The following is a 21,908-nucleotide window of genomic DNA, read 5'->3' on the forward strand; positions in this document are numbered from 1 at the left end:
TTCTTTAGTTGTTCTCATCTCATCTGATCTCATCATCAAGAAAGAAAAGAAGAGAATTAAGTCAAACCTCTAAATTACTGCATTACCAACTTTCTATTGTTAATGTGAAGAAAAAGAACTGATTTAAAAACTAACTAATGCAATTTAAAAAATGAAAAAGAATCTGTAAACTGTAACATATACTGTTTGAAATGGATTTAAACATTCAGTTTTTTCCTTTAGAACAAATGTTTAAATCTGAAATTGTAACTAACAAACATTGCATATTACCTGATTTTAATATTTTGACAGGAATAAAGGAAGTTGATCAAACTGTGATGGTGCTTCTTACAACAAATATGTTTGTTGGAGGATTTTTTGGATGTCTTCTGGACAATACCATTCCAGGTACATGTTTTCAATTTTGTACACATAGGATGTGACGCACTAACTAGTGGTAAGAATGGTTGGCAATTTTACTGTTATTAATGGCAGGGGACTAGGGGAGCACTGCCTGTTAACCCATTTGCGCAACATGCTACCAGGCTAACATTGCTATGGTAACACGTGTTAGCATAGCAACTCGCATTGCACTAATAGGTGAACTTGTGATGCTCTCTCTGCATTAATAATGGTAAAATTGCAGTGCACTGACTGCGCATGGCAATCTTACTGCTAGTTGGTGCATCAGGTCTATAGAACCTTACTCTATTCATTGTTTCATACTTCACATCATTATTGATTCTGAGTGTGTGATTGGTCATGTACCATCTGGCACATAGTGATCAAACCATAGCAAATTGTGGGCATTTTCACCATTCATTTTTGTTGCTCTATTTTAATTTCTATATGGTACCACAGATAGACAAGAGTATTTTCCATATACGCTGTTTGCCATCTCACATTGAAATTTATCACAGACTTTTTAAACTACCTATTTTCTGAAAAGATGCGGCTGCAAAACTAAAATGTACAATAGTATTGGTTTAGGTCAACTGACTATGTCTCCTTTCAACTTCCTATTTTGGTCTGCACAGTAGGTAGAGGAGAGGCATGGTCACATGATCATAACCAGCCAATCAGAAACTTGTCACATGATTCTCAGGGAATCCACTCAGAAGGGTTTATAGAGAAACATTTATAGAGAAGAAAATTATTTCTTCCACTCATTGCACTAGTGCTTTCCTACAGCAGCAACATGCAATTCTGAGAGTACAGTGTAAAGTCTGAAGAAATAAAAGATTTGAACAGTGACGGCTTTCTTTTGAGAACTTGAAATAAATATGCAAAATGCAAATAGAATACAGAAAGACATAAAAATAAATAGGAGCGCTCTGTTTGTAGTGTGGCCAGCACCGTGCTTAGCCGCGACAAGCAGGCGTCCCTCTAAGCCAGCCGGGGACCAAGCTTTCCGTGTCGACAGGGCGGAAGTCCGTGACGTCACTCTCCCAGTACTCCTAGCGGTGGTTGCTATGGGGACCTGGACGCTTCCTCCAACACACGCACGGAGCGTGGTGAGCGGCGTCCGGTCCTCCGTAGAGGTGGAAAGACGGAGTGGGGAGGATAGTAGTGCAATAAGCACATAGGCAGGGATAATTAAAAAAGGGTTTAATGCACAAGCATAGGCATATGCTTGTGCATTAAACCCTTTTTTAATTATCCCTGCCTATGTGCTTATTGCACTACTATCCTCCCCACTCCGTCTTTCCACCTCTACGGAGGACCGGACGCCGCTCACCACGCTTCGTGCGTGTGTTGGAGGAAGCGTCCAGGTCCCCATAGCAACCACCGCTAGGAGTACTGGGAGAGTGACGTCACGGACTTCCGCCCTGTCGACACGGAAAGCTTGGTCCCCGGCTGGCTTAGAGGGACGCCTGCTTATCGCGGCTAAGCACGGTGCTGGCCACACTACAAACAGAGCGCTCCTCTTTTTTCTGTTTTTTACATAGTGTTTATGGGAGCAGCCGAGTAAACCACTTTGGTGGCCAGATCGCGCCTTGAGGGGCTCACTACCCCTAAATCTCTCTACTATAAAAATAAATAGTACATGCAAATTTAAAAAAAATATTGACATGAAAGAAAAATGTCCACAAAAATGTTGATATAACCATGTAACATACAAATGAAGATCGTATCCCTTAAAATAAGATTTTTCTTTTTTTGGTCTTGTTTTTATTTGACATTGAGTGTACTTTTGTTTATGCTTCTTGCTCCTTCAGCATAACAGCTAAATGTATAATAGTTACTTTTCTTCAAGACTAGTTGTTTTACCATTTGGGTGACTTGCTGCTATATTTCCTCAGCTTCATCGTACTTCTCTGATATCTTGTCTATACAACCCTCAGCATCAGCATCAAAGACAGAATTACCATCATTGAAAATACAAAAAGAAATGCTATTATGCCTCATGCTCAACCTTCATTTCACTACTCTAAATTATTCACAGGCAGGGCCGGTTTAAGCAACAATGGGGCCCCAGCCCCCCCCCCCCCCCCCCCAACAGATACCCCGGAACAAAAATTGGCATTAAGGGACCTTTTTTGCAGCTGGTATAGTCAGGGTTTGAAGTCCCAATCGGTCGGAGCTCCACATTCTGGCTACCCCAGCCTGCATGGGGGACAAGGGGTTAAAACGTTTCAGAAGGGGGGACCCCACATAATTAAAAAAAAAATAATTCCCACACTCTTAACATAAAAAAAATTGGGAAAATAGGAAAAAAATGCCAGGGTTCTTCATACAGCCATATTGCGGCTGTATAGCGATCCCTGGCCAAAGCGCTGTGGCTGCGTATGGACCCCCTGGAAACCCCGTCAGGAAATGTATTGCTCTTTTTTTTGTTACATGTAAAATTACACTACCGTTAGGTACTAAAAGTGACATTTACTGCATTTAAAAGTACGGTATACTTTTTTCCTTTGAAACTTTAAAATCGATTTTCTCAAAAACTATAAGGTCTTTTTAAAAAATTGTTTTTTCCTCTTATTTCCAATGATCTCCTTAACATATCCTGCAAATTTAAGGTTTCTAGAATTTAAGGTGGATTTGCTATTAACCCTTAACCACTTTACCCCCGCGCGTACGGATTTCTCCGCCCCTTTTTCCATCCTTTCACCCCCAGGGACGGAGAAATCCGTACTTTGCGCACTCCCGCCGCTGTCCGCGCTCCCGCTTGCAAACACGCCGCCCGCCGCTAGTAAACACGCCGCCGCCCGCTCGCCCAGAGATCAACGAACGGGAAAATCCATTCCCGTTCGTTGATCTAAGCCCCGCAATGATCTGCTGCCGCTCGGCTGAGCAGCGCGATCATTGTGAAAAAATAACAAAGTCCCAGCCTCTTTCTACTTCCTGCAAGCGTCCGGAAGGACGCTTGCAGGTCGCATGAAACAAATTGGTAATGTTGCCATCTTGTGGTCAAATAGTAAGACTACACCCTAACCATTTTTTACACACAAATAAACTTGTTTTACACAAAAAATTAACTCCTTACCTCCCACACTCCCCAATTTTTTTTTTTTTGTAATTAAAAAAAAAATAAAAAATTTACAATTTAAAAAAAATACATAAATAGTTACCTTAGGGACTGAACTTTTTAAATATTTATGTCAAGAGGGTATAACACTGTTACTTTATAAACTATGGGCTTGTAATTAGGGATGGACGCAAAACTGAAAAAAATGCACCTTTATTTCCAACTAAAATATTGGCGGCAAACATTGTGATAGGGACATAATTTAAACGGTTTTATAACCGGGATAAATAGGCATATACATTTAATGGGTTTTAATTACAGTAGCATGCATTATTTAAAAAGTATAAAGGCCGAAAACTGAAAAATAATACATTTTTTCCCACATTGTTTCCTATTAACCCATTAAAACACATTTAGAATAAAATAATTCTTGGCATAATGTCCCACCTAAAGAAAGCCTAATTGGTGGCGAAAAAAACAAGATATAGTTCATTTCATTGCGATAAGTAATGATAAAATTATAGACGAATGAATGGAAGGAGCGCTGAAAGGTGAAAATTGCTCTGGTGGTCAGGGGGTAAAACCCCTCAGTTGGGAAGTGGTTAAAGTTGGCTGGTTTTTAACCACTCTGGCGTTCTATTGAGATCACCAGGGCGGCTGCGGGAGGTTTTTTTTTTAATTAAAAATAAAATATTTCATGCAGCCAACTGAAAGTTGGCTGCATGAAAGCCCACTAGAGGTCGCTCCGGAGGCGTTCTTCCGATCGCCTCCGGCAAGCATAAGTAACAAGGAAGGCTGCAATGAGCAGCCTTCCTTGTTTGGCTTTCCTCGTCGCCATGGCGACGAGCGGAGTGACATCATGGACGTCAGCCGACGTCCTGACATCAGCCGCCTCCGATCCAGCCCTTAGCGCTGGCCGGAACTATTTGTTCCGGCTGCGCAGGGCTTGGGCGGCTGGGGGGACCCTCTTTCGCCGCTGCTTGCGGCGGATCGCCACAGAGCGGTGGCGATCAGGCAGCACACGCGGCTGGCAAAGTGCCGGCTGCATGTGCTGCTTTTTATTTGAACAAAATCGGCCCAGCAGGGCCTGAGCGGCACCCTCTGGCGGTAATAGACGAGCTGAGCTCGTCCATACCGCTAAGGTGGTTAAATGTGTATTTTTTTTCCTTTGAAACTTTAAAATCGATTTTCTCAAAAACTATAAGGTCGATTTAAAAATGTTTTTCCTCTTGTAGCCACTGGGGGCCCCTACAAGCTCTGAGGCCCTGGGACAGCTGCCTCCTTTGCCTCTATGGTAGCGCCGGTCCTGTTCACAGGCACTTTTCTTAACTTCTGCCACTCTGGAAATGTTTATTGTGCAGTGAGGAATTTTATAATATTCTTTCACTAAAGAACATCCACCAGCATGGTTTAGAGATGTCGCAAACATAGAATTTTCCATTGGCGAACAGCAAACGCGAACTTCCGCAAATGTTCGCGAGCATGTGAACCGCCATAGACTTCAATGGGCAGGTGAATTTTAAAACCTACAAAGACTGTTTCTGGCCACAAAAGTGATAGAAAAAGTTGTTTCAAGGGGTCTAACACCTGGACTGTGGCATGCCAGAGAGGGACCCATGCCAAAAGTCTCACCAAAAATTACGGAGTTGACGCAAAGTCTGGTTTTAATTCCTAAAGGCCAGAAATCACATTATGCACAGCTCTAAGTGTCAGTGGGCTGTGGAGTGTCACACACAGAAAATGCAATAGTACTATTAAAATACAGTGAAATAATAATGCACTGTAGTGGTTCTGTGTGTGCAACTTAATAAGGCAACAACAATAGCAGTAGTGTGCACACAGCTCTGGGTGTCAGTGGGCTGTGGAGTGTCACACACAGAGAAATGCAATAGTGATATCAGAATACAGTGAAATAATAATGCACTGGAGTGGTACTGTGCATGCAACTTAATGTAGCAATAGCAGTAGTGTGTACACAGCTCTGTGTGTCACTGGGCAGTGGAGTGTCACACACAAAAAAACACAGGAGACCAATGTGCTAGCCCTCAAAAGGGCTGTTTGGTGTGCTTTCACAGCAAGTGAGGAACAAGAACACAGGCCTAGCTAATGCTTTCCCTACCTATCTGCAGCAAGTCTCACCCTGCTCTTACTGACAGTCAGCAGCCAGCAGAAAATTAATCTAATATGGCCACAGCAACTGCTTTTTGATAGGGGGTCCAGGAGGGGGTGCTAGCTGATTGGCTGCAATGTATCTGCTGACTCTGAAGTAAGGGGTCAAAGTTTGGCTCCATGATGATATATAGGGGGTGGGTCAAACATGCCATATGTTGGCAGTAGGCAGAGAACGCAAAAAGCGGTAATTCGCAGGGAACTGTCCCCTGGCGAACCGTTCAGGCCATCTCTAGCATGGTTTCTTTGGCTAACTCCTAGATAAAATTCCAGAATAGGAAAAGTTAGAGTTAGAGACAAGTTGAAGGTTATTTAGGTGCAGTAACAGTAGGTGTAGCATATAGGAGCAGTAACAGTAGGTGCAACATATAGGTGCAGTAACAGTAATTGTTAGGTATAGAGGAAGGTGAGGGTTTGGCATAGTTTGTGGATTAGTGCACCAAATATTTGCTCTTAAAGGAATACTTAAGTCATTTTAAAAAAATGACTTTTACTCACCTGGGGCTCCCCTCAACCCCCTGCAGCTGAACGGTGCCCTCGCCGTGTCCCTCCGATGCGGCTGGTCTCGCCGGCGGCCACTTCTGGTTTGGCCGTCACCGGCCGACAGGCTGTGAACGCGGCTGATTATCCGCGTCCCCGGACGCAATAGCATTGTAGAAGGCGCTATTGTGTCTGGGGACGTGGATAATCAGCCGCGTTCACAGCCTGTCGGCCGGTGACGGCCAAACCGGAAGTGGCCGCCGGCGAGACCAGCCGCATCGGAGGGACATGGCGAGGGCACCGTTCAGCTGCAGGGGGCTGAGGGGAGCCCTAGGTGAGTAAAAGTCATTTTTTTTAAATGACTTAAGTATTCCTTTAAAGTCACAACTCCCATTCCTCAACAACAGGAACCAATGGATTGATGTAAAGTAACAATTTTCTAATATTACACATTTGTAAATTAGCAAATGTTGCATTTGTTGTAGGATTTCCCAGATAAAGCTCCATCATGTAAATCTGGCAATTCTTCTTTACATAGAGGACGCCGTAGAGCAGGGTTGCTCAAAAACTATGCCAGTGCAAATCTACGCGTCGTAGTCCGCAACTACGTATCGTAGTTTATAGACAAAGTGTAAAAACATCGCGTACGTATTTCCGCGTAGTCGTAGTACCGCCATTCAAAGCTTCGCCCGCTACGCGTAGTTGACGTATGTATTGCGAAGTCAACTACGCGTGCGGTAACTGCGTCTATAGGGATCATTGCGCATGCGCAGAAATAATATTGCCCTTCTATACGTATACAATTTCACATTGGAAGGTGGAATGTACGCATTATTATTATTATTATTTATTTATAAAGCGCCAACATATTCCGTGGCGCTGTACAATGTAAGAAAACAAACAAGGGATACATAATGATACAGACAATGATATACATCAAATATAAACACTGATACAAGATACAGCACTGCTGATTACAATTTGATTTAACATGATGACTAAAATGTATAAATGTCTAACAGTGTGCAAGCAATTAAATTAATAACAGTCCATGACACAAAAGGGTGAGAACCCTGCCCTTGCGAGCTTACAATCTAAAGGAATACGCATATATTAGTTCACCCATGCGCATATTTAGCGGATTATTGCGGACATTTTTCCGCATAAGGGCGTAAGCGTCCGCATACACTATGCTTCGCACTACGCGTAGTCTACGAAATGCAAACGTAGCGAAGTTTATGATTTCAAAACCATAGTTTACGAAGCGTAATTGCTAAGAACTTTGCGTAGTTCCAGCGTAGTGAAGTTGGCTGACTACGACCATCCCTAGAGAGAGCCCTTTCAGAAAGTCGTTTTACCATAAAATTGCTTTGCATTTCATCAGCAGTAACTCATTTGCCTATTCAGAACTTACTCTGTGTAATATTTCCCAAGCTACTAAAATAAATACTGATGAATGTGGACAGCTATTTATCTTTCTGATTGCTTTCACATTCTGAATATTCCTCGTATTTCTTCCTGTGAAAATCATTAGCATTGTGTATGGAATGTGAAAGTAGCAGGAATACTGGAAACTGGCCATGTGAATTAGTAAGTAACCTGACCTTAGTGTACATATCATATAGAGTTATAGTGAGTGTTAATAAGCAAGTTGATGAGCCATAAGGTGCGCTTTAACAGTACAATTTTAGTGAATGATTAACTTTCGGTCCAATAATTTAAACTGGAAGGAAATGATTGAAAATCATTGATCGAGCCTATAAATGGGATAGAAAGTATAACTTATTCAACAATTTTAGATGAATCGATCTGGAAAGTGGGTCAATGAAAGGATCGATAAAGATAGTGTTGATTGGCATCATCAACACTATCTAATCCAATCGATTGTTGCTAAAATGTGACCATTAAATGGAAATTTAAGTTAAAAAAAAAGACTTTAATTTACCTGGGGCTTCTTCCAGCCCCCTGGATTCCTACTGTGCCTACAACATCCTCCTGATCCCCTCCAAGCAGTGTCAGTGACCCCCACAAAGCTGGGCTGTCACTAGTGTTGGGCGAACAGTGTTCGCCACTGTTCGGGTTCTGCAGAACATCACCCTGTTCGGGTGATGTTCGAGTTCGGTCGAACACCTCATGGTGTTCGGCCAAACCGTTCGGCCACATGGCCGAACTAAGAGCGCATGGCCGAACGTTCCCCGAACGTTCGGCTAGCGCTGTGATTGGCCGAACGGGTAACGTGGTTCGGACCCGAACGCGCTCTGATTGGCCGAACTGTCACGTGGTTCGGGTAAATAAATACCCGAACCACGTCATATCTCCGCCATTTGTCTGTGGGTTTAGCTTTGGGTAGGCAGGCAGGGTAGTTCGCGCTCCAGCCACGCTAGCCAGGGTCCCCCCAGTCATTGTGTCGCTGCTGGGAATAGTAGTACACCGCTCGCTCAGCCACACTATATAGCATTCTGTTTACTGCCACTCTGTGTACCTCGCTCAGCCACACTATATAGCATTGTGTTTACTGCCACTCTGTGTCTGCTGGGAATAGTAGTACACCGCTCACCCGCCACTGTATAGCATTGTGCTCTGTGTCGCTGCTGGGAATAGTGGTACACCACTCACCCGCCACTGTATAGCATTGTGCTCTGTGTCGCTGCTGGGAATAGTGGTACACCGCTCAGCCACACTATATAGCATTCTGTTTACTGTTCTGTGTCTGCTGGGAATAGTAGTACACCGCTCGCTCAGCCACACTATATAGCATTCTGTTTACTGCCACTCTGTGTACCTCGCTCAGCCACACTATATAGCATTCTGTTTACTGCCACTCTGTGTCTGCTGGGAATAGTAGTACACCGCTCACCCGCCACTGTATAGCATTGTGCTCTGTGTCGCTGCTGGGAATAGTGGTACACTGCTCACCCGCCACTGTATAGCATTGTGCTCTTTGTCGCTGCTGGGAATAGTGGTACACCGCTCACCCACCACTGTATAGCATTTCTGTACTGCCACTGTACTGCTGCCAGTCAGCGTGTACTTTAAGGATAAGTGAAATGAGGAAGAAATCCGGTGAAAGAGGGAGGGGCAAGGGAAGAGGTGTTTCCCCTGACGGTTCACGTACAGGCCACAGGGGAGCACCCAAGAAAACCCACTCAATACCGCCCATGTTGTCCAGGACAACAACCCTCACAAATCCAAAAGAACAGGACCAGATAATTACTTGGATGACCTCTCAAGCGTCCAGCAGTGGGTTAAGCAACACCAGCCCATCACGCACGAGGTCCGAGTCCTCAGCCAGTTACAAGGAGCCAGTGGGCACAAAGCTGACACAACCGGCAGCGACACCACGCACACAACTGCCAGATAACCAGTCCGATGAATTACCTCAGGACACAATGGGGTATTCGCAGGAGCTATTCCCAGCCCAACAAACTTCCACCTTTCAAAGGTCAATGGAGGAACAGCCAGAAATGTTGTGCCCGGATTCACAACCATTAACTGTGGGAAATGCACCGCGCACTGAAATACAAGGCGAGTCCGAGGAGCACTCGGAAACCCAAATCCCAGAGCAAGTTGGGCAGGAGGGGTTGCAATTGCAGGAGGTCGGCCGACAAGATCTGGAAGACGACATTGGAGTGAGCTGCGCAGAGGTTGTTCTGGGGAGCTCTACTCCACGGCGGCGGCCCCCCACAATGACATATGACGAGTTTCAGGAGATGGAAGAGGAGGGTATGGACAATGTGGACAGAGACCCAGATTTTGTTTGTGAACGAGAACATCGCCGTCGTAGCAGCAGCACAGATGAGTCTGTTGAAGAACCCACTGCTGCACGAGTTCGCCTTGTGCCACAAGGTAGGCGGCGCGCAATTTCAGGCACCACAAGCGTGGAAGTTCAAGTGAGAGGCAAAAGAGGCGCAAACAGAAATCGCCAGCAAGGCAGGTGCTCCAAAGTCTGGGCTTTCTTTGAAGACTGCACTGAGGATGGTACTATGGCGATTTGCAAGGTGTGCAAGACCCGCCTGAGCAGGGGGAAAAGTATTAACAACCTCTCCACCACCAGCATGAGCCGCCACGTGCTATCCAAACATCCCACTCTGTGGGCAAACGCGGCAGGACAGGGTACCAGCAACACTGCCTCCCTTGGGGTCACCAGACTCACCACCAGACCCGCCTCAGCAGCAGCAGTAGCCCAGCCATTGCGTGGTTCACAACATTCACAAACATCAGACGCTGACACTGTCACTTTCCGGAGTAGTGCTCTTGAGGTCTCCCAGTGTTCATCAAACACAACAACCAACAGCCCTTCAGTGTGCAGCCCTACGATTCAGTTGTCTGTCTCGGAGATGTTTGATCGCAAGAGGAAATTGCCAGCAAATGACCCTGGGGCCGTGGCAGTAACAGCCAGCATAGCCAAGCTTCTGGCCTGCGAAATGCTGCCATATCGAGTGGGGGAGACAAACAGCTTCAAGGGCATGATGTCAGTGGCCATCCCACGTTACGTGGTTCCCAGCCGCTACCACTTTGCGTGCTCTGCAGTGCCTGAGTTGCATGAGCACGTGGTCAGCAAAATAACCCGAAGCTTGAAGAATGCCGTTGCCTGCAAGGTTCACCTCACCACTGACACCTGGACGAGCGCGTTCGGCCAGGGTCGATACATTTCCCTCACCGCGCACTGGGTGAACCTTGTGGAGCCTGGCAGCGATTCCTCACCTGCTACGGCACGGGTGTTGCCCACGCCGCAAACAGCTGCACCGCCGTCCCTCCCACTGGATAACAACAGCAGCACCTACCTCTCTGACTCCTTCTCCTCCAACGCATCTCAAAGCTGTACCTCATCCGGAAACGCAAACCGAGCAGCAGTAGGATCGTGGAAGCAGTGCAGCACAGCTGTTGGCATGCGTCAGCAAGCGTTGCTGAAGCTGATCTGCCTTGGGGATAAGCAGCACACAGGGGAGGAAATTTGGAGGGGAATAAAGGAACAGACGGATTTGTGGCTGGCACCGCTGGACCTGAAACCGGGCATGGTTGTGTGTGATAATGGGAGTAATCTCATTCGCGCTTTAAGGTTGGCTAAGCTGACACACATCCCTTGCCTGGCGCACGTGATGAACCTAGTAGTTCAGCGGTTCCTGAGGACATACCCAGGCGTGGCCGATCTTCTGTTGAAGGTGCGACGAGTGGCCAAACATTGCAGAAATTCCAGTACTGCTTCGGGGGCACTCGCCAAGATGCAGGAGCGCTTCAATCTCCCCCACCATCGCTTGCTGTGTGATGTCCCTACGCGCTGGAATTCTACGCTGCACATGCTAGCCCGCTTTTGCGAGCAGAAGAGTCCAGTGGTCCAGTACATGACGGCGCAGTACCGAGGCGCATCCGGACAGCTGCCAAGCTTCTGTGGATCCGATTGGCCCAACATGTTGGACCTCTGCCAAGTCCTCCAAAATTTTGAGCAATCCACGTTGCTTGTGAGCAGTGACAACTCTTCAGTCAGCATTACCATACCACTGCTGTGTTTACTGAAGAGGTCAATGTTGAAAATCAAGGAAACAGCTGTCATGATGCAACTGGGGGAATCTGAAGGAGAAAACGATCAGCGTGATGGTACCAACATCAGGCAATCCGCATCAGGAAACGTTGGCCCCAGCAGCTATGACGAAGAAGAGGAGGAGGAACAGCTGGAGTTGGAGCAGGAATTTCATGCCACCACTGATGAGGGCCAGAGCGGTGCACGTTGGACTTCCACAATTCAGCGCGAATGGTCAGCAGAAGCAGACCAGGAAGAAGGTGACGACTATGATGCATCACAACAACTATCACAACGCTCACAAGAGGGTGATGAGGATTCTGTCAGGACTCTGGCACACATGGCTCAATTCATGCTAGACTGCATTGAACGCGACCCACGCATTGTGCGCATTCTGGACAACACCAATTACTGGGTTTATACCCTTCTGGATCCACGGTACAAACACAATGTTCCAAAACTGCTTGAAGAAAGAGTCAGACAGGTCAAAATGGAAGAATACCAGCAGGCCCTTGTGGAGACTTTAGAGAGGAGATTGACATCCTCCCCCTCCTCTAGCCAGTTGTACGCCGACAGACTGACTTCCGCAAACCCAGGACGACCAGGAGGGCAGCAAACAACACAAGCCGCAGCTAGTGCCCAAAAGGGAATGGTATCGGCAGTGTCCTTGGAGTGGGAAAATTTTATGACACCCATGCAGCAGCAGCCCACAAAACAGCAAGCGTGCAGATCCACCTCCAACACCGATTGCCTGGAGAAGATGGTCAAGGACTACATGTCAGATGGTGTAGCTGTGTTGAACAATCCATCTGCACCCTTCAACTATTGAATATCGAAGCTAGACACCTGGCACGAACTGGCAATGTACGCAATAGAGGTGCTGGCTTGCCCAGCAGCCAGCGTTATGTCGGAACGCTGTTTCAGTGCTGCCGGAGGCATCGTCACAGATCGGCGTATCCGCCTCTCCACAGAAAATGCAGACCGTCTGACTCAAATTAAAATGAATCAATCCTGGATTGGAAACGACTACGCAACACTCCTGGACCCCAACCAAGTAACATGAACAATGACCATCTGTGATGGGTTAGCGTTTCCGGTCCCTGTTTATTGAACCTCTCATCTTTATTACATTTATGACTGCATGGCGGCAAAAAGCATTGCTATATCCGCACGCTATTTGTCCTCATGCAAGGCCTGGGATGTTGTGTCTCAAAAAGCGTGGCCTTCTCCTCCTGCGCCTCCTCCTGTTCCATCACGTGTGCTGCTGCTGCTGCTGCTGGGTTAGCGTTTCCGGTCCCTGTTTATTGAACCTCTCATCTTTATTACATTTATGACTGCATGGCGGCAAAAAGCATTGCTATATCCGCACGCTATTTGTCCTCATGCAAGGCCTGGGATGTTGTGTCTCAAAAAGCGTGGCCTTCTCCTCCTGCGCCTACTCCTGTTCCATCACGTGTTCTGCTGCTTGTGCTGGGTTAGCGTTACCGGTCCCTTTTCCTGGAACCTCTTCTCTGTATTACATTTATGACTGCATGGCGACAAAAAGCATGTTACCTGTGCAAAGAAACATGACATTTTCCACATTTAAAAGACAGTTTTTCCTTTAAAACTTTACAATCAATTTTCTCAAAAACTATAAGCTCTTTTTCAAATATTTTTTTCCTCTTGTACCCACTCCCAAGGTGCACATACCCTGCAAATTTGGGGTATGTAGCATGTAAGGAAGCTTTACAAAGCACGAAAGTTCGGGTCCCCATTGACTTCCATTATGTTCGGAGTTCGGCGCGAACACCCGAACATCGCGGCGATGTTCGGCGAACGTTCGCGAACCCGAACATCTAGGTGTTCGCCCAACACTAGCTGTCACAGCTAGTGGACGGCTACTGCACTTTTGCAGCTATAAGCTGCGCGGACCTTGGCCATGCTCCCGTGATGCACGTAACGCAAGGCGCCGCTAGAGGGTGTCATAGAAATGAGTCACTGCAGGGGGTTAAAGAGACGAGGCAGACAACAGACGAGCTACAGATGAACCTGTCAGCGGGAACCAGAAAGTTAATGCACCGCTATGCAAGGCACTGCTTATGCCGGGGGACACCCAAGGAGAAAGTATGCACATGTCGCTCTCACAGAGAGATGTTTATGCCTGGGTACGCTGGGGGGGTGGGAGTATGCATATGCTGCCCTCACGGAGGGACGTTTATGCTTATGCTGAGGGACACTGGGGGAAGTATGCACATAACGCATGCTGCTTTCGTGGAGAGACAGTACACATACGGTACTGCATTAAAGGGGAAACATTAGACATACTGCTCTGGCAAGCGGCAGACTCGGGGGAAACACTGAACATACCGCTCCAACAGTGGACATTCAGTATACTGCTAAGGCATGGGGCACACAGTAATTCTGAAGCAGTTGCTTTCTGCAATGTGCTTCAGCCACTCTCTCTCACATCTTTGCAGAAGATGTTTGGCAACAAATTATGCTTTCTCTTTGTGAAATACCGTATATACTCACATATAAGCAGACCCATGTATAAGCTGAGGTACCCACTTCTCCCTCAGAAACCAGGAAAAAGTAATTGACTTGTGTATAAGCCCCCTCCTCAGTACAGCCCCTCCAGAAAAGTCAGTTCCCCTCCCCATAGCCAGATGTGACCCAAGGATGATACAGCTGTGTCTTCAGACGCCACTAGCTGGTGTCATAGATATGAGACACATGTATTGTCACACAGGAAGAATCCTCTATCATTGCACCAGAGGATGGGGGGCACGGACACAGCAGGGAGCCAGCTGCTAGGAGCAGGATCACTAGTGCATGATCCTTACACTCCTCTGCCAATAGCAAAAACTTGCTGCACCATTCGTTCTGCTCCACTGACTTGCCTAAAACCTGAGGGGGTAATTTTTCAGCACATTTTTTGTAGTGAAGAATTAGGCTTATACGTGAGCATATAGGAGTACATATTGTGTGAGCACCACTCAGTTCAGCATGGGGAGAGCCGAATGACGGATCTCCCTGCTGCTGCTAAACTCTGAAGTGGCATTAAATACTATTCCCCCTCCGAGTTTTCACGACTCAGAAAGAGAAGTAATTTGGGGTCTGGCAGCCAGAGCCCGAATTACTGCTACGTGGAGTGCGCATCATAGCATTGCTGCTATGGCAACACACAATGCTCAGCGCCATGCGCCGACATAGCCTGCTTTGAGTATATAAGGTAACATGCATGTTTATTTTTAGAAAACAATAATTTCTATGTAACATATATCTTTAGCTGAAGATGCTGGGGTCAGACTTAGGTGTTAGGGGTCAGGGAGCCTCAGTGGGTTTTGCATTTCCAACCCCCTGCTTATACTCGGATCAATCATTTTTGCCAATTTTTAGGTACAATTTTGGGGGTCAACTTATACTTGGGTGGTTTTGCTTATACGCAAGTATATATGGGTACATTAAACATTTTTTCAATATCTTAACATATCTTTGATCATTTATGTACTAATTTGTTTGAATTGCAAGTCAAAATATGCTGAGATTTTATGTATCCAAATCATTATCATCTTAGACTTTATTTACTAATGGAATGAATTATAATTCACTGATGGCATTCATTATAAAAAGTATATAATTTGTTGATGGCATTCATTATAAAAATAATTAAAATACATTTTTTTCTTCTTTTATGATTTGCAAAACAACTTGCTCTACTATAATTGAATGTTGATTTTTTGTATAAAGTGTCCCCCCCCCCAAAAAAAAACCAAATAGTTGTAACATTTTAATTAAATGTCTGGTAAACTGTAATAGTAGTGTTGTGATTCAGATGGAAACTGTTGACCCTGTCACTAGTGGTTGGCATGGGCTCTCCCGAGGCGTGGGGTCTAAGTGGCTACGGGCCTTCACCAGAGCAACCCACAAGGAATGAAGGGCCACTACCTCTAGTGGGCAACGGATTGCCCCCAACAGTGACAAGAGAGAACAGCTGATACTGCGATGAGGAGATCGTGATCAGGATGAAGTAGCAAATCAGTAATCAGAAGCGTAATGAGACAGTCCGAGATTGAGGCAGGCAGAGTTCACTCGTAAACGTTAGACAGGCAAAGGGTCGAGGTGGAATTCACTCGTAAACAGGATACAGGCCAAGGGTCGAGACAGGCAGAGTTCAATCGTGATACAGAAACTAGCCGAGGTCAATATCAGAAGATCAGTCAGGAAACATGTTGTCAGAGTAACAGGTACAACTGCTGGCAAGCTGATCGAACAGAAAGCGCTGGTACTCAGGGCAGGTGAGTTTAAATAGCCAGTTTAGCGCCAACTAATGAGCGCCAAACAACAAAATGACACATTGGAACACTGTGCATGCGTATGTGCACACATAAAAACAGTTTGCATGCACATGCTCACAAGCACTCGCGCATGCATGTATTTTAATTAGCAATGCTGTCACGCCACACGACAGGCATAACAAATGCCATCCATACCCGCGCGCGAACAGAACCCCGGGACAGACGAACACAAGAAGGGGGCCGGTGAATATGACAAGTACATTTGTAGTCAATGTGAAGCTGGTTAACATTATGAATAAGCATTAAAAATGCATTTGCTTTGAGCTTTTCTGTACCCGGGCATGCATTGTAAAGCAAGAAGTAAAAGTGAAAACAAGAGTGTGTAGATGTAGAAAATCACTCTTGTTAGAAAAGGAACGCCCAGATCTCCGCTAAGGTAGCATTTCTAGTACATTTCAGGAGGGTGACCTGTAGGGATAAATTGTAAACTTTATGAAATTATTCTGCAGCACAACTGATATTTCAACTGAAATTATTTACAAAGAAAATAGTATCAGTTGATGAAAAATTTGGATCTCTGTAGGGCCATTTACGACATACAGACATTGACCAAATGGTGGGCGTTTCCATTGAAAATATAATAAATAAAATATATAATTTTCAGCTAAATCTGTACCTTTACAAGTGTATTATCTGGTATTGTAATGGGTCAGAATCAGTCCTTGAGGCATAGGAAAAGTCTCTTGTATCTTATCCAGTGGCATCACTAGGGAGGTGTGGTAGGTGCGGACTGCACCAGGTGTCACTACCAGAGGGGGTGACACCAAGCTCCAGGCTAAGGTAGAGTGGAGTAAGACTATGTACCATATTTTTCGGAATATAAGACACACTTTTTCTCCCCTAAAACTGGGGGATGGGGGGAATCAGTGCGCCTTATATAACGAATATACAAATATAAGATCAAAATCGTGGCTTACTGTGGCTTGGTGCGGCATTGTATATCATCCCCCACATGCTCAGCTGCCAGGTTTTGTGTCTGCCCCGTGCTCTGGCCGGCTTTGACTGGCTCTGCTCCATGTCCCCCCGTGCTCTGGCTGGCTGCGGTAGTCTTTGCTGGGTTCGGTGTCCCCCACATGTTGCTGGCTTTGCTGGGCTAGTTGTCTAGCTCTGCTATAGAAAATCATTGCCCCCGCCACACTGGAAAGATCCACTGTGCTGATTTATGGCATATTTCCCATCCTCCTCCACCAGAGCATGGGGGGACATGGAGCAGAACCAGCCAAAGCCGGCCAGAGTACGTGGCGGACACAATACGGCAGAGCACGTGGGGGATGATATACAATGCCGCAGCAAGCCATAGTAAGACGCGATTTTGATCTTATATCTGTTTGATGATAGATGTTCTGTGGATTAGTGCAAGTATTTATAATGTGGCGGGGGAAGTGTTTATACAGGAGAGCTGGAGGTCACCATGGCAATCCGTTGAAGCAGTGTTGTGAGTGAGAGGAGAGAACATACAATATTCTTCTGTTTAGTGCTTTTATGTAACCCCACAGCAGATACAGTACACTGGTATCTAGACTAAATACACAAGATGAGGGAAATGACAGCACCTGATGAAATATTTTAGGAGTCTTTTTGGTTCAGAATATTTTTTTCTCTTTATTTCCCTCCTCTAAAACTAGGTGCGTCTTATAATCCAGTGCATCTTGTATTCCGAAAAATGCGGTCAATATATATACTAGGCTAGTGCTTGATATACTTCTCCCTCCTGCTATTGTCACTACGGGCTTCTCTGTGCTTGTTGTCCATGGAGTTCAGAGGCCTCCAGGGCGACGTGGTGATCACTTTAAGCTCTTGGGGACCACAGGCTTACACCCCCCTAGTGACCAGGCCATTTTTTACAATTCAGCACTCTGCAGCTTTGATAGTGTGCTGCACGGACATACAACTTAGCACACAAATGAATCTGCCCTCCTTTTCGGCATCTGATTGCCGCTGCGCTGTATGTTTGTTTTTTTATTAATTTAAATGTTATTTATTATTATTATTATATTTTTTTTATAAAAATGCCTTTTTTATACTGTATATATAACAATCACATGATCCAGAGCTTTTGAAACTTGCCTTCCCAGGATACCCATTGTTTAATAATGATTACTAGTATTCAAACCATATATAGAGATGATCATTACCCCTATAGTAGTACAAGTGGGCCATTTGTGGACACATGAGTCCAGGCATCCAGCACTGTGCAAGATACATAAAAAATAATGTTGTTTATGGAGAGACAAGACACAGAACATTTATATCGCGCTTTTCTCCCGGCTAACTCAAAGTACCAGAGCTGCAGCCACAAGGGCGTGCTCAGTAGGCAGGAGCAGTGTTAGAGAGTCTTGCCTAAGGTTTCCTTACAGAATAGGTGCTGGCTTACTGAACAGGAAGAGCCATGATTCAAACCCTGGTCTCCTGTGTCAGATGCAGAGCCCTATGGAGGAAAGCAGTGTATGCTGTTTTTTTTAAATCAAATCAACATTGACAATGTTGACATTCCTATCTGTGTCATTGTCCTACCCTGTAACTGAAAATGTACAGTTTCTCACAAAAGTGAGTACACCTCTCCCTTTACCTTCCATGGGACAACACTGAATACATGACACTTTGATACAATGTAAAGTAGTCAGATTACAACTTGTTTAATGGTGTAAATTTCTGCCCAATCAAAATCACTCAACACACAGCCATTAATGTCTAAACCGCTGGCAACAAAAGTAAGTGAAGTATGTCAGCTTGTCAGTTATACAAGCTTTACACTGACTACTTTACATTGCATATCATATCTTCAGTGTTGTCCCATGAAAAGATATAGTAAAATATTTACAAAAATGTCAGATAGAGGTGTACTCACTTTTCCCCTAAAATGGAGTCACTAGCATTGTTAATAACAATATGAGAACAACTTATAAAAGGAAAGTACTGAATGAACATTTCATGTTCTATGATAATGTGCAGACTTATGGCTCATACACATGGGGTACGGCTGTCGCCGCAACCACGTGGCACGCGCGTGTTGCGGCGACAGGTCGCCCGTGTGAATGACGCGCGCGCCCCGATCCGTCGCCCGTCGGAGCTGTCGCCAGGCGATTGACTTGTTCAATCGCTGGCTACAGCTGTCGCAGCAACTTCGCCGCAACTGTCGCTAGTCTGCGTGTGTATGCGGACTAGCGACAGGAGACGCAATGCAAGTGAATGGAGCATCCGGCCGGGGGATGCTCCATACACAGACAGCTTCCGCCGCGTCTCTGCCTTTCTGGCGAGACGTGTGGATAGCTGTCACCACCAGGGAGCTTTCACTCCCTGGTCTCTTGTAACCATGCAATGGGGGACCATTGTCCCCCGTGTGTATGTAGCTTAAGGGTGAGCAGTGACTTAAACTACTGCACTGTAACTAAACCTCAGATTGTTCCTCTTCTAACAATCTTGCATGTTTTGGCTAACAACCAGCATAAATCATTTGTTCAGCCAGAAATGGTGATCTTGTTTCTTATTTCCGCTTAGGTTCAGATGAAGAAAGGGGAACTTCAGCTTGGCATAAACAAATGCATGCGGGGAAAAGTAATGGCAGCGCAGGACAATCTTGTTATGATCTGCCTTTTGTCACTAAATACCTAAGAAAGCTTTCATGGAGTCGATACATTCCATTCCTACCAACATTTCAAATGGATAGGAATTAGCTGCCCTCCTCCAGCAATTGTGTTGCATAAACTACATCCTCAGGAACGACATTTGAGATTTTCCTTCTACCAGAAGCAAAGACTACCAGAGAAAATTTCATCCAGCAGATTATATACTGTATGCATTCATCATCACAATAATAGAATTAGACCGCTTTACATGAGAGTGTCTTCTAAGCTGGTTTTTAAAACTGCATTGTAATCAGATATACAATGTATGAAAAATAAAATAATGAAAAGAAAAATAAATCATTATGTGTGCACCCATATTATAACCAGATTGTGTGTGCTTTATTTTTCCAAATAACAAAAACAAATCTACTTCCTGTTATGGTTTTTTTTAAGAATCAGTTAAAGGAATACTATCATTAAAAAAACTTTTCTTTAAATGCTGTATGTTAGGGCACACATTACCATAAGTACTAGGAGCAATTTCCTTCCTCACACAGCTCTGCCTCTCTGCTGTAAAATCCTCCATCAGTTTTAGGTATAAAAGTTAGAGGGCTAGACCATGTCTCCCTGCAAAGGGGGGTTGCTATCAACTCCTCACTCAGTGTATAGTTATAGTTTATAGTCACAAAAGCTAACCATATACCAGTCTCTACAAAGAGAATATAAAATGGCCCCATACCTGGAAAAGCTGCAAAACTCTCAAGAGAGGAAAATCCTGAGTGTCTACAGATTGAGTGCTCACAACCTCGAAATAGAGTCTAGGAGACACAGACAGACGTACAAACCCAGGGAGGAGAGACTATGCCAACAGTGTGAGCAGAAGACCATTGAGGATGAAAGCCACTTCCTATTGCACTGCCCCAAATATACTGCAACCAGGGACACTTACTTTAAGAAATTGTTGGAACTATTCCGAGACTTTCTCACACTAGAAGATGAGAGAAAAACATATATCCTACTGGGAGAAGATGAATCCACAGTGACAATCACTGCACACTATGTCACAGCATGCCACAGACTGAGAGGAGCATAACAGAACTGTAAACTGTAACGATCGGTGGGCGCAGAGAGTATCTGATTACCGGTGATCTGCAGTATCACCGGAAATACAGATATATACCAGATTATAAGTGATCTGCAGTCTCACCGATAATCCGATATACAAACTAACCTCTGTTCGCCTGAGTAGAGTGTAGTGTTTTGGTGTAACAGTAACACTAGTAGGCCTAGGCCTCAGTGCAGCAAGGAGAACTGCACGGATTCCTTCCGCAGACCTGAGCTCTCCAAGACGGGAGGAGTCAGACTGACAGTAGGAAGGAAAGTCCGAGAGTGACACTCAGGAAGAAGTGTCACTAACAGGACTGGGAACCGCCTCCAATCGTAAGGTCGGTTCTCGAGGTCAGACAAGCCAGGTCGTACACACACGGACAGATAAAGTACAAATACAGTAGGCAAAGGCGGAGTCAAAGTACAGGCAGGGTTCGGCAACGGGGTATCAGATATATCGGGGTACAAAATCAGGAGGCAGAAACAGAGTCTAGGAACGAGCCGAGGTTTGGCAACAGAGTATCAGAAATATCGAGGTACAAGGTCAGAGTTCAGGAGGATAGTCGAGGCAGGCAAAAGTCATAACAGATTATCACAATCAAACTAGTACTTTAGCTATCAATAATCTAGCTAAGTGTAGGATTACAGCTCCAGCTGGTCCCGGCACACTTAAGGATCTGACTACGGATCTGGGTGCTCCCACATATGTGATCGCACGCCAGACAAAGAGCAAGTGAAAAACCAGCAGTATATATACTCTAGGACCTTTCCAGGACCTCCCTAATTGCTGGTCCAATGAGAGCAGTGGAATTTGTCAGCTGACCCAGCTGGTCAGCCGACACCCTTCTAACTGCTATTTAAACTCTGCCTCTCTGCTCGCGCGCGTGTAAGTCTGAATCTTGGTGGACTATCAGTCCCAGCCACACCAGTACTGTCATGCAATGTATCTAGTGCGGGGGCCGCCTCTGATGCGGATTCCGCCGTTCCCAATTAGTGTTGGGCGAACATCTAGATGTTCGGGTTCGGGCCGAACAGGCCGAACATGCCCGCGATGTTCGGGTGTTCGACCCGAACTCCGAACATAATGGAAGTCAATGGGGACCCGAACTTTTGTGCTTTGTAAAGCCTCCTTACATGCTACATACCCCAAATTTACAGGGTATGTGCACCTTGGGAGTGGGTACAAGAGGAAAAAAAAAATTAGCAAAAAGAGCTTATAGTTTTTGAGAAAATTGATTGTAAAGTTTCAAAGGAAAAATTGTCTTTTAAATGCTGAAAAT

The 21,908-nt window shown here is 45.4% G+C and overlaps 1 protein-coding gene across 1 annotated transcript in view; it reads left to right on the forward strand.

The window, feature by feature from the left end:
* Positions 1-19,786, forward strand: part of LOC137561478 (solute carrier family 23 member 2-like) — a 238,790-nt gene extending 219,004 nt beyond the window's left edge. The window contains exons 10-11 of the mRNA XM_068272779.1: positions 292-387; positions 19,454-19,786. Of these exons, the coding sequence (XP_068128880.1) occupies positions 292-387; positions 19,454-19,629 (272 nt within the window). The 3' untranslated portion in view covers positions 19,630-19,786. The remainder of the gene's footprint in view (positions 1-291; positions 388-19,453) is intronic.
* Positions 19,787-21,908: the final 2,122 nt, after the last annotated feature.

Source organism: Hyperolius riggenbachi, chromosome 3, assembly GCF_040937935.1.
Source record: "Hyperolius riggenbachi isolate aHypRig1 chromosome 3, aHypRig1.pri, whole genome shotgun sequence".
In the NCBI taxonomy this organism is placed as follows: domain Eukaryota; kingdom Metazoa; phylum Chordata; class Amphibia; order Anura; family Hyperoliidae; genus Hyperolius; species Hyperolius riggenbachi.